Source organism: Ceratosolen solmsi, unplaced genomic scaffold (assembly GCF_000503995.2).
Source record: "Ceratosolen solmsi marchali unplaced genomic scaffold, CerSol_1.0 scaffold17, whole genome shotgun sequence".
Taxonomy (NCBI): Eukaryota; Metazoa; Arthropoda; class Insecta; order Hymenoptera; family Agaonidae; genus Ceratosolen; species Ceratosolen solmsi.
The window spans coordinates 958947-976843 of NW_011948445.1; the positions used below are offsets into that span (position 1 = coordinate 958947).

At 25.2% G+C, this 17897-nt stretch overlaps 1 protein-coding gene across 2 annotated transcripts in view; it reads right to left on the bottom strand.

Annotated features, from left to right (window-relative positions):
* Positions 1-17666, bottom strand: part of Eaat2 (Excitatory amino acid transporter 2) — a 25207-nt gene extending 7541 nt beyond the window's left edge. Inside the window, exons 1-7 of one of the 2 annotated variants that reach the window (XM_011504445.1) lie at positions 17644-17666; positions 17169-17520; positions 11648-11773; positions 10953-11160; positions 6971-7013; positions 6654-6901; positions 6059-6292 (exon numbers count right to left, since the gene is read on the bottom strand). In XM_011504445.1, coding sequence (XP_011502747.1) covers positions 6059-6292; positions 6654-6901; positions 6971-7013; positions 10953-11160; positions 11648-11773; positions 17169-17343 — 1034 coding nt within the window. In that variant the 5' untranslated portion in view covers positions 17344-17520; positions 17644-17666. Of the gene's footprint in view, positions 1-6058; positions 6293-6653; positions 6902-6970; positions 7014-10952; positions 11161-11647; positions 11774-17168 lie in introns of both variants that reach the window. The other variant, XM_011504444.1, reaches the window with a different exon arrangement.
* Positions 17667-17897: the final 231 nt, after the last annotated feature.

The window sequence follows — 17897 nt, forward strand, 5'->3', positions numbered from 1 at the left end:
ACAAAAGAACAACACAGATCGACTAATAGACTATAAACACAGATTGTTAAATCCTTCACGAATTAGAAATCTTACCATTAACTGCTTTTACCTGTGACTAGACTCTTCTACTGTCCCCTTACATAATTAAAGACACAATTGATTACATAATAAATTCCATTAAACGTCCGACACCACATCAAGTATAACCATTCATACATCAAGCATACTTGATTCTACACCATCATCCCTTGCTGCCTCACAAGCATGATTGACTGACGACATCAGCTGACATTAATAATCTATTCTACTAATAATAATTTGATAATCCAACAGAATTAATTATCTCTACACAACAGTGCAATATTATTATAATTGTTTTACAATCATTAACCTTGTTTTAATAAATATATTATATTTTTCAGCCTTGTCTGTTATTGTTTTCCTTTAAAATTATCCTGCCGAGAGACTAATCCACTGAACTATTGAATTGGCAGTTCGAGCCATAAACTAACCCTTTAAAATCGAACAAGACACATGAAAACTATTATGTATATTAACATTTTTCCAAAAATTAAATAAATTATGCATTATTAAATAGAGTATTAATATATTAATATGTGCTTCATATATAACAAGTGCATAACGCCTTTCTACTTTAACATTGCTTTTTCTTTTATAAGAATCTAATTATATACAAATATTTCTTATTTTTAATTTCAATCGAAATTAATTTTTTAATTTTTGTTCACCTTTATAAATAAATTTTCAAAATGAGATTATTATATTTTTCTATACTGATATCGTTATTCGTACTGATAATGCTTTAATATACTTATTTAAAATAATGTAATTATTAGAAAATTACAATTACAATGAATAATAAACATATGTCAAAGAAGACTAGCAAATGTTTTTTACAGTTTCGATTTATTATACAATATTTCAAAATTTTTCAAGATTAATATTGAATTTATTGATTAAAATGAAAAATTATAATAATATTATTTATTTAATTATAACATTGTCACCTTTACGTAAATGAAAATGCATAAAGTGTAATTGTTTTAATGAGTTTTCGGTTAAAATAGTTAATGGTGCGTTGTAATTTCTTTCTAATTTTAAAATATATCTGATTCGTTTAATTTTATATAACTTTTTTCTTTGTAAATTTATTATAACATCCTTGATTTTTAATAATAAATAATTATTAATTAATTTATTTCAAATGAGTTTTTTTGCTATCCGTTCAGGATTGAACTACCCAGTAATAATGATTCCATTATGTTCAAGAATGTACGAAAACTCACAGCTCATTAAACATCTGGAAAAATCGAGATAAGAGTTCCGATAAAGCAACTCTCGGCTACGCGAGTAATAACATTCAAAAACGCGCCTCGGATTAACTAAATCTAAACAATTCAGCAAAACTTCGAATATCTTAAGAAAATAAACTTCATAAACACCTGGCGAGAACAAGGCTCCAAGTGTCCAGCAAAACAAGTCATAAAACTAATGCTACGAGACATTTGACACGGCCTCGTCATAAAGCATTTATCGACGACAAATTATAAAACATCTGGCGTACACAAATCATAAAATTAGCCTGAAAAACACAAGCCAGTTGATACACTCAAAAACAATGCTACACCTAACCTTCACAACACTGACCGATCGCAACGCGCATGATTATAAGAAATACATGCAACAATGATAGGATGGAGAGGGAAAACCGCGGCATCAAGACCCCCGTCATGGAGGGGGTTGAACAAGACCCGCTCTCATTGGAGCCTCCATCTTAGAAAGACTCACTGGTGGGAGACCCCACCACTCGAAAGGCGCCGTGATTAGAATTACCATAAACTAAAGAAGAATTCTGATTGGGCACACTAATAAAACTAAATCTCATTGGCAACGCCATGATCGACAAGACAGCTCTGATTGGCGACACCAAAAGAGAGGGAATTCTCATCGACCACCGCGTGGTCGAGAGAAGGCTTTAAAAAAGGCAACGCCAGCATGGCACAATCACTTATCTTATCTTATCTAACACAAAAAGAACAAGTCAATTAAACGCAAAAGTCCAAGATTAATCTATTCAACACAAGTACTAGATAATCAAATCATACACTCGCAGCAGTGTAATACAAAAAAGGGGAATCGAGAACTACGAATATGAGTTCGCACAGTATACACAATCAAACTTCAAGGAGCCATACGAGGCAACTCAAAGAACAAGACAAAACATAGCTATACACAACGTGCAGACTCACGAGGTAACGTTCCATTCCAAATTAATTCTTAACTATATCAAGCTATACACGCCAATCTACAGATATGTAAAGATATCTGCACAACATAATACAAGCAATGCAAGCGACGCCACGTGCTCATATACAAGGAAGCGCGGGGGCTTACGACCTCGCTCTTCTGTGTGTATTATTTCATTTACACGTGTGTTACATATAGAGGACCAGCAAGGCATCAACTTCTTCCTGTGTATGCGACTTACGTGATAGCTCAGCAGCAATAAACATACAAATCAAGAAAAGCAAAAAAATCAATTATAAAAATAAAACTAATTATAATTCAACTAGTGCAATCATAAATAAAACAAACTAAATAACAAAACTACTCTTTATTGAATACATGTACTATCTTGTCCACTAGCCTACAATCCTCCTATCAACATCGGGAGCTCACATCTAATCTTAGTTACTTGGCCCTCCTCGCCCGGTACACTATTTTTAAACACATTACATTTATATTTATTATTAATGCGTAATATTTGAAGTATTCGCTACGAAAATTCACGATGAAATTTAAGCCTTATGCTGTATCCGCATAGAAACAAAGGAAGATTCTCGAATCTACTAAAGTGTGCTTTCCGAGAATTTGACAGAATTTCCAAGAATTACAAACTCTAAATGTACGAAATTGTACATTAGGAGCAACAGACGACGAAGCAAATCAGTCTGTTGAATAAGTCAAAGTGAAAATAGTGTAAGTCACAACAGTTAAAGTTCTACACGTCTGTCTACGGGAATCCGTGCAAGGTATACCTATTTGTTTACATTATTTATTATCTATTTTTGGCCAGCTATCGGTGCGTCCTCCGTAACGTGACTCTAGTTAGACTGCATTGAGGGCGACGACATAGACTGGCATCTCCAGCAAACTATTTGTATCACATATTATTATTACGGCTCAGCGCCGACACTATCGGTCAGGCCTCTGCAACTTGATTCTTATGAGACCGCTGAAGAGGGCGCCGATACTGTCTGGTAGCTCCGGTACACTATCATTACTACGGCACAGCACTGGTATTATCGGTCAGGCCTCTGCAACTTGATTATTGTTAGAACGCGGAAGAGGGCGCCGATACTGTCTGGTAGCTACAATCATACTATAATTACTGTTATATTTCGCTAGTACATTAAAGCGTAGAAAGTTACTGTTGTACATGCTAGTACATTAAAGCGCCGACAGCATGTAAAGATCATTGTCATCTTGCACACCCGAACGACGTTCTACAGTTATTGCCAACTATTAAATTCACGACGAGCTCAACAATTTTCATAACGATCGGTAACAACAACTACCAATGTAAGATAACCTTAAATAAAAGTCACTAAACCAATTGTGTTTACACTGAATTGATGCATTAACCTCTCACTCATCCCCCCCCCCCCCCATCGCCATTAAACCGGCGGTACGGTCTAATCCAACCACCATGGTCTTCGGCCCATTCTGATGGCTGGGATTTCAAACATGCATACACGGGACAATAGTGGCTACACATGATCTTGAGTGCAAGTAATTTAAGTCATAAACTTCCGAACATTTTTAATTAATAGCTCAGCGTTTCGTTGAAAAATACTGGCGACCTAATAGCCCAATCTTTCCAAAAATTGTTGTGCATCTACAATAGTGGCTACAAATTAAACCGGTGGTACGGTCTAATCCATCCACCTTGGTAATCGACCAATTCTGGTGGCTGGAATTCCAAACACTATCTAAGCAACATAATATTGGAATATAGTAGTATTATTTATATTTATATTAGCATTATAAGATTTAAGAAATTTACAAATATAAGATTTTTGAAAAATATTTATTACTCAGCTGTCGCATATGTATTTTAATCTGTAATATATTAAAATATGTTTATTAATTTTGTTATTAATTATATTTAAAAAATAGGTATGCTTTAATTTAAGGTGATAATTTTTTAATTTTATAAAATAAATAAAATTTAGATTATGAAAGAAATCTTATGATAACACTACATAAAATATGTACAGAATATAATTAGATTAAAATCTTGTATATATTTCATACTTAAAGAAAAAGGGTAATCTAGGTTTGAAAATAGTATATGAATTATTTTTTAATTAACGGATTATTTAAGATCTAGATTGTTTTTTATAATCATGAATTTTTTATAATGAATTTTTTTTATTGTGAGAGAATTTTGAGGAGTATCATTTGTTTATTACAAATATGAGATAATTTAGATTTATATACTTTCTTTATAATTTTCTACTTTAATTGATTTATATATAGTAATTTGTCTAAAATATAAAATAAAATTTATTTACTGATAAATATTTATATTATTATCTCGACTTTATTTTTTTAAATAACACAAATTTGAATAAGTTTTGTGAGTTCCTTTTTTTATAAAAAAATATATAAATTACCGATCTTGGTTAATGTAAGAGGATTTTAATGATAATTAATATTCGTTCAAAAATTTAGTTGGAAATTATAGTAATTAAAGATTTTGTTCATAATTCCTAGTCAATTTATTATATATATTTTATTATATTTGAATCGTATATTTATACTTAAAATAAATATTATTTGTTATTATTATGATATATTATTATGATAAAAATTAAATTATATTCTTGATATATACAAATAATTAAATCATAATATTATTAAATTTCTAAAACTTATTGGATTTTCTTATTGAGTGAACTTATTAAGCTTAACTTTTTTAGTTAAAAGTTTATAACGAAAATTTTTCATTACTGTTTAATTTACATTATTGTTATGATTGTCATTTGATATCAATGTCATGTTATTTGTTTAGAAAATTGTTTATATTATTATTGAAAATCAAATTAAATTTTTAGAGAAAGTAATTCGAGAAAAGTAATCATCTACCATACAATGTTTGATTAAATATGCTATTTATTAAAATAGTCAAATATTATTATTCATTATATTTGTATTTTTAATAAAATATTCATACGAAAATAATAATTTTAGAAGATTTGTCCATTTATATACATCGATCTGTTTTTGAAAATTTTTCTATTTGAAGCATTTAGATTTTCTTATAGGACATTAATTTATATAATTATTATATACATATATATATATATATATTATTCCGATTAAATATAAGAGATATATATATATATTATAAAAAAATATTTTAAAAAGTATACAAGTATTCAAATTTCTCTACATTTTAATCTACCTTATATTAAATACGATGGTAAAAAGTAACCAAACTCGAAACAAAGTTATAAGACATTAATGTTTTTTTGTACGTTAAAAAGAGGTGTAGTAATAAAATATCAAATATTACAAATATATTTTATAAAACAAACAAATAAAAATAATATTTTTATTAATAAAGATATATTATTAAAAAAAAACAACTTAATAACTGAACGAAAAGAAAAAATCTAATATATTATGTAAAAAAAATCGATTATGCTTATAAAAATCATGTACATGTTATAATTATATTTGAATAAAACTTTATTTATGAAGTTTTATAAGTACACACGATTTATGATGTTTCAAATTTTTTTTTAAGCTATTTATTAAATGATATATTTATTGATATTTACTACAAATCATGTTATTATTAAATAATTTTATTATTGTAAAAGTTTTTTTTCGGCTTACTTAATTTTATAATGTAATATAAAATAGAAGTAAAAATAAAATCAACTGATAGTATGTAAAATTATTCAAATAATTTTAGTAATATTTCAGTTTAGAGTTATACTATAAGTGTACAGAATATTAATAGAATAAAAAAATGATAACGTACGTTGATGCCATAGCGAAAGCAGTGAGTGTACCTTGGGCAAGACCAGCATAAAATTTGTATGGATTCTTTTTTACTATGATTAGATAAATTAGTTGCATAATTACTAGCTGATAAAAAAATACTCCGATAATAATTGTTATGATAAACCAGAACAATTGAGACATAACAAGCGAGAGATCCAATACACCAAGAATTTTACTTGCTATTACTGATGTAATTCCAATTGGCGTCATCCTGAAGTACAAAAAAAAGTAAACGTATTTAGATTGGTATCGGTTTATAATATTTATTTATATACAATGTATTTATATTTATTGAAAGAAAAATAATTATATCCATAATCGTTAAAAATAAGAAACTTGGTTTAATTTATTAATTAACAAGATTATTATTTTGTCATAATAGTTTTAATGTTGTAAAATTACAGTTTTATTATATATTCATGATATATTTTTATATAAGCAATAATTATAAGCAATTGGCGATTGTATATCACGCATATATCACAATGTACGTGCGTGCGTGGGTATGTGCGTGTGGTATTAATAAATATGAATATATATATATTTATTTATTATATACTATAATTACTAACCACATAACAGTCGATACCATTTCCATAATTACTTCAAAAACTGCTTTGAAAAAATCAATAACTACGTGAGCTTTATCTTCTAGTGTTCCAAGAAATGTGCCAAAAACCAAACAGAAAAAAACAATTCCCAAAGTATTAGTACCAGTACGATATTGTACAACTCTTATGACTTCCTCCTCTTCAGGATTTATTAGTTTATCACTATAATTCTGAAAACTATGCTTTTTCGGTACATACACTGTGTGAGCCTATTACACATGATTTATTTATTAAAAATAAATTCAAAACATTTATATAGCACTTTCTTTTCTAGTTACCTGTTGGAATGCAGCTTGAAAAAGATTATCTGGAAACATATTTCTAAAAAAATGTTGAACATGTTATTGAATAGATTTTCACTCAAATTATGTGAGTCTATATAATCACTATAAAATTAATTATTCATTGCAAAATAACTTTTGTATTAAATTTATAAAATTATATATTTTTATTTAATAAAATAAATAATAAAGTCATTTTTACTATTTAATTATGATATAATATATTTAAATAAAATTGAATTTCCTTCCATTTTTATATATACAGTATAATTATATACGTCTCCCCTATCTGCATATTATTTAAGAAATGTCAATTAAAGAATTTTATATTGATCATGATAACACAAAATTTTTTATATTGTATAATAGGTACTTATATGCATCAATCATAATATGAATTTATATATACATACATTATTTCTAGTCTAATGCTATAATAAATAGCGTTAAATATTTATTGTTGCACTAATAACTTTACTAAACTTTAAATAGTAAACAATTTCTTTTTGTTTATTGCTTTTATTTAATAATAAGGTTTCCTTCGGCAGAAAAGTGGGTGTTATAAATTTAATATTTACATATAATATTTATATTTTATATTTTTTAAATAATATTTTTATTTATAAGACTCAATTATATATATAATTTGTCCTATCCTATAGTATAAAATTATCCTGTTAATATATATATTTTTTCTGTACAAATCTTAATGAGTTTAAACAGTTAACTAAACATAAGTAAATACGAATTTTAATGGGATATCAGTATTCAAATGCTTTTTTATTTATTAATTTATATCTATTTTTATATTCTTATATTCGGTGGAAAGGTCACAAACAATAAAAAATTAGAAAAATCATGTTTAGTTTTTTTACATTTGCATTATTATATTTATTTAATAAATACTAGTATTTTATTACATCGCATTAAAACTACGATTAATTAAAATTTGATGTTAACATGTTATTGAATATTTAAGAAAACATTGATTTTTGACAAAACGATAATTAAAAGTATATTTACCAAAGTTAACAATCGTTTCATATCAAATTAAACATAATTTAAAAAAATTAATTTCTTAAAAATTCAGTATTTTATATCAGAAAATTTAATAAATAACTTTTTAAAGAGTATTTCAGAAATTGTTACCAATGGATTTAATACTTTTAATGCATTGAAAAGTACAATTTAGACAAATAATTGAAATAATATTTAGGATTTATTTTTTAATTTGTCTATAATTACTTATTATTAATTTTTAAAGTACACCTGTATCTTGAATTTTCCTTATTAAATATCAATAAGTTATTTATAATAAATCGTTTTTATATAATTAAACACATTATGTACAAACTTGTTATACATAAGTGTGAGGATTTCTAAATAGTTATCTTCACACAAGTTGGAACATAAATCTTTGTAATAAAATATCTCGATTTCATTTTCTGCGAATGTTTAAGGTAATAAATTATAAGTTGAAATTGATTGAGCACCTATAATGTAGACAATATATTTTTTATAGCATGTGTAAATGAAATTGAAATATATTGATACTTAATTACACGCTCACATGATATAGAATCTATATGTATAGTGAAAATGTTATTGATTGTAAATAGTGTTTCAAGAAGGAATTGAATTGTATTTCTTACGGATAGGTTTATATTTTTGTCGGATTTCTTTACAGGACAATTCAATTTTTTACGATTTTACTATTTAAATAAATAGAATTAAAATTTAAATAAATAGTATTTTAAAAATATGTGAAATCTATAAATATATTAAAATAGTATAATTTTAATTTAATTTTAATCAAAATTAAGAAAAAAATTAATTTAAGCCATGAGTACATTATCTTAAGTTTGCTATCCCTGTGTACAAATATATCAAAGTTAATAATATTGGATTCTTTTGAATATATTTTGAAAAGGGTATTATTTTTTTTACTATTCATCCTATTTAAATAACATGAATCTGAGAGTATGCATGCATGTGTAGAATACAATCTTGTACAGATCTATATAATATCATTCACAAGATTAACCTCTCCTTTTATTATTCTTTTTAAAAAATTTGGAATTCTTACGATATCTATTATATCTAAATCCTGATACGTTTTATTATTTTATAAGAAATTATTTACAAGGCATTTTTTTACAAATAATTATATACTCATATTTCATAGAGAGTTGTCACAATTACTATTGAACGAAGTACTAGTGGTTATAAACTTAATTGTAAATCCAATAATGTCTTGTAATATCTAATACTTTGTGAAACAGTTCAGCACACATAATAACCAAGCAGAATGTACTTTAAATATTAGTATTTTTATTAAATTTTTTAATTAAATATAGACTAATTTTTTGTGTTGAGTCAGCTTATAATATTAATTTAAATTAAAAAATTTTTTTGTTAATAGTTATTTTGCTGGTGAAATTTATTAAAATTTACAATGATCAGTACATTTAAATTAATCAATTATAATGTATATAAATTTTTAAATAATCTTTGTAATTAATTAAAGAATTATTTATTTTAAATTTTGTATACATTTTGTTGTTAATTTTTCATTTATAAGTATATTGTTTCATTTTGATAAAATTGAAAATAATCAATAATATCTCTGTGTACAAAATTATAGGCACTCTTTCAATGTATCTTAATAATTTCTATCTATCCATACACACACACACACACGCACGCGCACATACATATATATATATATATATATATATATACACATGTTATTAGTGGTTTATAATAGTCGTATAATATCTGCCCTAAACTAACGTTATAATACAATTACTACTGCTATATATTTTCTACTAAAGTGACCTATAATTCGAATTTCAATATATTTAATATTTTGCGATAATAAATAAATATTTTAAATAAATATTTTATATTTTTAAAAAGTGTGAATAAAATTCAATTATCTATGTTTCTAAATTGTACTTGTTCATAATTTTTTTAATGAATGTATAATATATTTTAATTACCCATACTTTGTGCTATATATATATTTTTTTTTATTATAATAAATTTTTTGTTATTATTTTTCTAGTCATTTGCTTGAATATTGAATAGAATATTAAAATATACTTTAAAACATTTAATTATGTTTATTTCACTTATTGATATTGTCTTGTTTTGTCACTAAATAAGTCTTATTATAATAAATATGCCTATGCTACTTTAATAAATAATACATTTTTTTATTGCCATCATTATTGGTAATAGAAAGTTTGTACAATTGTTCTGTCTGATGTACATGCAAGTGTTTAATATCTTTTTCATTCTAGATTACTTTTGTAATTTTTGTTTTCTTTTTTAATAAACTTCATTGTTACAAGTTTGCATTATCATTTTGTAACATTTTATGTACATAATTAATGTATATAATTAATATTTACAAAGAATCAAGAATTGAAATAAAATGATGATATATACTTTATATAAGATATTATTACATACATGTTTTGCTTATTGAATACGTTATATTTGTGAATCATTTGAAAAATTCGAAATATTAATTATTTACTAGTATCTTCTTAATAAATATTAGATTTTCCTTATGTATAAAGGATATTAGTTTAATAAATTATACGAGCACTCCGTACATACAATTATAATATAATTTTTTCATATAACTATTACATTCAAATAAATTTTATAATTGAGAATGTAAATATCATCTTTTTACTTTTATAGTATAACTTTCACATTTACAAGTTTTAAGTATATATATGGATTTAAACATATTTGAAAGTATTCATAAATTGATCTATTAAACATTTTATAGACAGAGGGTAAAGCATGAATTTTGTATTTTCATGAAGAATTATTATGTGTATGCAAAAACTTAAAGATGCTGAACAAATATTTATTAATACAAATGGTATAATATCAATGTTTATTCCAAATTCAAATACATATTCATTTATAATAATTGACGTTTACGTTGTTACTTTCTTACCGTCCGAGATCCAGCAGATTGTCTAAAATATTTACAGCCCTAGCATTTGCCAAAGGTGTTATAGCTTCTCGTAGACCAGGATTGCCAGGGTGAATAAGAAGAACAATAGTTACTCCAAGAATGGCATTTAATAAAGATGTCAAAATAAAATAAACCAATGTACGAACTGCGATCATTCCATTCATCCGAGCATTTAAACTTGCTGATCCTAGCAGATTAATATTTGTTATTTCGAAACAGATATAAATACTGTTGTGTTTATGTCGAGTTGTTATATAAGAGATATTATTTTAGATTGTTATTTGTTTGGTTTAAAAATAATTTTAAAAACAGAGATCGTAATTAAATGTAATATTACAAATATATTTTATATATTTTATATATATTTTCTAAATTATTTATTATATTGCCAAGAAACGTTAAGGATAATAAGAATAAAAACTTTAATGGTTCTGATTCAATATAAAACAATTTATAAAATTTTTTGATTAATCTTTTTATAATCTTATTATAAAAATTAATTTTTACAGATATTTGATTATATAAATTAAAAAATTGGTTTATCAAACTTTATATAAGTTATAAATTTAAGGAATTCCTTATATACATAATTTTCTAATGACACTTATTTATTCTCAAACAAATATTTACAAAACTTATAAGAAATTTTATGAGTCGCGAACTATTGTACATACCAGATATCAAACTAGCAATAACAAGTGGTAAAATCATAAGCTTTAGCAGTCTCATAAATAACTCTCCAGGATAACCGATCAGCATTACTGCATCTCCACCTAGACCCAACGGTCGTAGACTAAATCCTGTTAATCATAAAGTATATATTACATAAAAATTAATCTGATTGTAATTAATGAAAGAAATTATGTTGGAATTTAGGAGTAATTTCAAAATAAATTAATCTATCTCTCTTTCTGCATTATTTCATTATGAAGATATTTAATAATAATATCGAAATAATTGTGGTTCAAAGATTTATTTTTAAATTTTATATAAATTTTAAATAATTTTCGAATAATTAGAAAAATACATATAAAATAATCATAATTTCAATTTTATTATGCAATTTCATTCTTTATACCTTTTTGAATATATAATATTAATAAATGATTTTAAAAAAAAACCAAAATTCTAAAAATTATCGTGTCATTTAATAATATTTTAATTACTTTAAAAAGCGCTATTTTATTATTTTCTTTATTCTGCGGATATTTCAAATTGACTCTTTTTTAAGATTTTGATTTTTGAAGATTTTATAATATGAAATTGTGAATCATATTGTTATATTTTATTCCCTATTGTTCGGAATTGGAGCATTTTTTCGAGGCCTTCGGTTCTCGGAACTTTACTGAAGCTGTCTAGCTCTCGAATGTTTACATTTGCTTTCGCCGAATTCTCGAATAGCTCAAAGCTTAAATTCTTGAACGTTCTACAAGGCTGCTTCGCTTTCACATAGCAAAGTCGATTCAATTCTCGAACCTTCCGCAAGGCGGCTAGGTTTAGCTACCGCGATGATACTTAAGGAAGCACGCATCAAGACTCCGCACAGTTATCACTCAGCAGTCAATCAGTACACAGTGCCAGTTATTCCTCCGAGTCAGTCACTCGTCCTAACCAGCCATCTACGTCCTAGCCACGCCATTAAACGGAGTCTACAGCAGAGAGAAAGTCAAACGTTCTCTCAGTGCAGCAATTGCAAGGAACTTACGTTCAATTCTGCAGTGCGCAACGGCTAACAACTAGTCAAGGGCTGACTGCAGTTCTAGAAAATAGGTGACTACATAAAGCATGGTATCATATCGTTCTAAACTCGAAGGTATGCCATCAGTCTTTATTGAGAATAACTACAACATAAACTTTCCCATATTCCCCTTATGAGCCTGGTCGGCTCTCCTTGTTGACCTTTACACGGACCTGAACCAAGCCATATTTCCCTTCAGGGAATATACAAAATGCATTGCTGATCCTCATAACGTCATCAACGACATTGTAACCATCACCAATGAGCAACTACATCATTGTGATAGAACATAACTCCTTCTCTACTACGAGAAGTAAATACAGAATAACAATAGTATAATTGTCAATAAATCCAAATAAATGATGTCCTACACGAAGTTTACACACTGTACATATTTACAGCCCTTCCACGTATGTCATTTCCTAAGAATCGCTAAGGTGAGCGACAAATAAACTGAGCTATTGAACTTGGCAGTTCGAGCCAGAAAACTAAATTCATGTGATCCTTTAAATCGGATCAAAATAAACAAACACTTTCGAACATCTATGATAAATGAATATGTATTTAATATATTTTTAATTTAATTTTCATTGAACAACAATTATTACTTCTCATAGTTATTTACAATACGTGTGCAGAATTATTTATATATGTATGTTAGAAAGAAAATACGTTTCTAAAAAGTCTAGAAAAACTCTACCATCGAGTCATCTAAAAGTTACATCTGACCACTCTTTAAAAGTTTGATAAACTAGTACATATAGAACTATATTTTTTATTAAATATTTAAGGAATTTTTTAAGGAATGTATTAGAAATATATTTTTATCATAAAACTAAATTAAAGTTTTTCACGTTTTTTATTTTTTGAAACAAACTATAATGTTTAATGATTCATTGTTATTTAATGACGAAAATGAAAACAATTACTATTTAATTCAAATATAATTTATTTGTTCATCAGAAATTATGTAACCTTTGATTGTCGATATCAAAACTATTGCTTTTATAATTGATCAATTTGATGAAGTAATTTTGAAAATTTTTCGCAATTTTTTAAAATTCGTTAAGAAACTAAATAATATTAGAAATTTAATTAATATAATATTCTTCTTTTAATTAAAAAATTATATTATTTTTCAAGCTCATAAGATTTTTTGATTGTAGAGGAAATAAAAATGAAATATCAGTAATATTTAAAAAAAATTCCTACGAAACTGTTAAATAAAAAAATAAAAAATGCTATTATCTCAAATAAAGGAAAATACTCTATGATAATTGCAAAATATAAAATATGTCGGCATAAATCAACATTATCGACAGTAGAATCAAATGATTTCAAAATAATTAGGGAATTATTGCGTCTAATTCTAAAAAAAGCAATTGTAAAGAATAAGTTAAAAATCTGTTCGTAAATATATAAAATGCTTCAAAAATGGCTGAGAATAAAATACATCTTAATATTTTATGAAAGGAGTATGCATCAATATATATTATCAAAGATAATCCTAAAAAGATGAACTTCAGCTGATATATATGGCCTCCGAATCTGTATAGACAGAAAATTTATGATGTTTAGTGAATAAGATATTCGAGTTCCTATGCTTTCTCTGTTAGACAATTTTGTATTATTTTCTAAACATTAAAGAAAATCTTTAATGATATAAGCATGCCTTTCGCAAAGATAAAAATTAAATGTATTTTTTGTTGAAATAAATTAAAATTTTCGACTTTTTTATTAATTATAATTATATAGATATAATTATATATAAATATACTATTTGATGTATTAATGAAACTATATTATTGTTTTTTACATCAATCATCATTTCATTTCATTTACAAAACTAACAATTATGTTATTAAATATAATTTTAAACAAAAAAAAAACAAAAAAAAAATAAAGTAAAAAAGAGTAAAAGAATTTCACGCGTACATCAAAAATACTTTAATTTTTGTATTATAAATTTGTTAGAGATATTAGTAATTCGAAATAGTTGCCAGTTCCAGAAACAAATTGCAGTTAAACAAATATTCGAAGAGTGAAATATCGCAAAAGAACTGCAAATAAAGTTGTAAGTATTCTGTCACATATATATAAGAATTACAAGGAAACAGGTGAAGTATATCATTTTTCATGTTATATATCAAAATGGATTGAAATTTGAGATTAGTTAAGGAGATAATAAGTAATTTAGAAAAACTATGCGTGCTTAATTCAATCGAAAGAAATTATTTAAATACAATTTGAGTATTGATATACATATTAATTATATCAAAAGATCATCAGAGTAGGATTTATCAAGAAAAATAAGAAATAATAATATTAGTAGTGATTGAACAAGGTACAATTTGTAGTAAAATATGTAAGAAAAACCATGTACTGATAATTCTATTGCAAATTCCGTTGCGCCGCTAATAAGAGATAAAAGAAGGGATGAAATACAGTAACTTTCTTACATTCTTATCATTCATTGCTTATCAATAAATTCTTATATCTCTAGTATCTATCTAATCTAACTCTTGTTGTAATATTATGATTATGTATTTAGCATTTAACCAATAGACTGATGATAAGAACGTTCGATACGATTTACTGTTACTTTGTGTGAGGAAAGAGGTTGAAGATATCGACATTTTCAAATGATTAATGGAATTAAGAATAATAAGGATGAAGGAAAAGAAGGAGAAAAATGAACAGTGAATTATAAAAGAAAAGAATATAAAATATAAAATAAAAAATACTAAGAAGAGTAGGAAACGAAAATATTTATGATAAATAGCAAAATGAAAGTGCATAATCATAATATCCTCACACACAATTGAAAAGCCAGACCAGTATTTTGATGTATGTACTACGAAATCATATTTTTGGTAAAGTAAGCTTCTATGAAGTTAAATGTGATTAGTCATATTGTATTGTTTTTCAGCATTTTGACTGATGTCACTATCTCCGCAGATTATTAATACAAATTGTTTATTTAATTACTTATACTATCATCACTGATGTATACGAATAATTATCATAGGCATAAATACAAACGCATAAGTTATAGTTTACATTGTAACAGATTGTAGAAGTACGAAAAATTTTTCAAAGGGAACGAGTATTTCGAAATAACACGTTACGCCTAATATCCAATGTCTGTGTTACAGAAATCGTTTATCAGAAGCGTTACATAAATTCCTTAGACTATTATTTCATTTACTCGAAAATTATATTTCTCTAGCAATAGTGTATTAGCCCAATAAATAACATTGTAAATCAATATGCGAGAAAAAGAGACAGATAAATAATATTTTACATATTCCCAAATATTTTCTGATTTTTATTATTGAAAGTTGATTTTTATAAATTTTATTATGAAATTTGTAATAATTCAAATTATTCTTTTGTCCATTTCAGTGAAAAATTTTGTTCAAATTAGATTGCTAAATACAAGATAAATATTAACATTTATTTTAATTTATTACATATCATTTAAAACTCTTAAAAATACTAATAAATATTTAAAGTTATTTAATATATTATTGATAACTTATTTTTGTCAAAGTTTATTTTTATATCTGATAAGTTATTTTATTAATCACAATTTATATGTTTACAAACAGGTAGTTTAAAATTAGGTATCTTTAACATATATTTATATACAAATATTTTAATAAATTATATCTATATTTTCTAATTCTAAACATTTAAATTTCTTAAATTTCACGATTTTCATATTTTGGATTTTTAATTTATTTACAATGCTAAAAGTAATATTTATATATGTAATATTACGTTAGAAATATAATTTCTATTGATACATAATGGTTATATTAAATAGTACATCATCAAACTAACTGTATTGGCTATTACAATTAATTAGAAATTGGATCCATCTATAATATTTTTATTATAAATATATTATAATTATGGAAATATTAACCTTATAAAAGATATTTCTTTTTGATATTTAATAATATCTATTAAATTTTATTGAATTTTTTAAAATACAATTTTCAATCTATGTACAATACTTTTTTTATAAATTTTACAATACAAATTTTATATATATATATATATATATATATACAATAAATTACTTTATTTCTGTTAATTGTATTAAAAATATTCATTATATTATTAGAATTTATTATAGTCTAAAGATTTATTTAATTATTAATACAAATTTATTAATATTGATGGTGTTTAAGTTTAGCTATAAATAAAGTGTATAATAAAATTAGTTTATATTAATATTATTAAAAAATTTTATTATATTGATTTATATTATTAATAATTTGTGTTCACTTAACTTTTAATATTATACTATGAAGGTATAAAAAATTACTGTTTTTGCAAGAAGTTAAAATAATATGTATAATTACTCAAATTTATTTATTTTAAATTTGTGCTTTAATTTTTATTCTAATAACCGTTTTAAAAAAAAAATTACAGAAATTCTAATTTACCTATGAAGACGCCCAAAAAAACACCAGATAGTGTAACAGTGAGAAGAAGATTCTCACGCATCCACTTTCTAGTATCGGCGGTCATCTTACGGGGACCCTGCGAGGCCGAGACGTCTTGACCGTCCATTTTAGCAAAAAGGTATTCGGAAAATCGAGAGGATGTCTTATCTTCCATTTTTTGTCAGGCCAAAGAGGCTGAAACAGATCTTGTCGATCCGAAACCTTTTTCGAGTAAAAATTTGTTACGTACTGCGGATCACCGGCAGCACTTCGACGACGAGAGTTGGCCGTTTTGGGGATGTTGCTGTAAATTGCTGATGAAGATCAAATACCAGTCCTAATTTCAAATCACCTAAAAAGGTTTTTTTTAATAGAACCTAAATGACGACTTTTTCTTTTTTTAATTTTATATGCTGATTGAAGAAGGTAAATAATGGATTTAATTAACAGCACACAAATTATTAGAAATAATTACACTTGCTTTATAATTCTGTTATAATGAATTCAAAGGAGAAATTTATAATTTTTAAGACAAGCTTATTAATAACATATTTTTGTAAACGTTTGTGTCACTGATATTATCAATATTTAATGATTATTACCACAAAAAAGGGTAACATTAATCAATATGAGATATACGATGAAACTTGTACTAATAGTATTCACTGTGAAGGATAAATCCTGACTATTTGATATTGTTATGTTGCGCAGACTGTACAATATTGATTT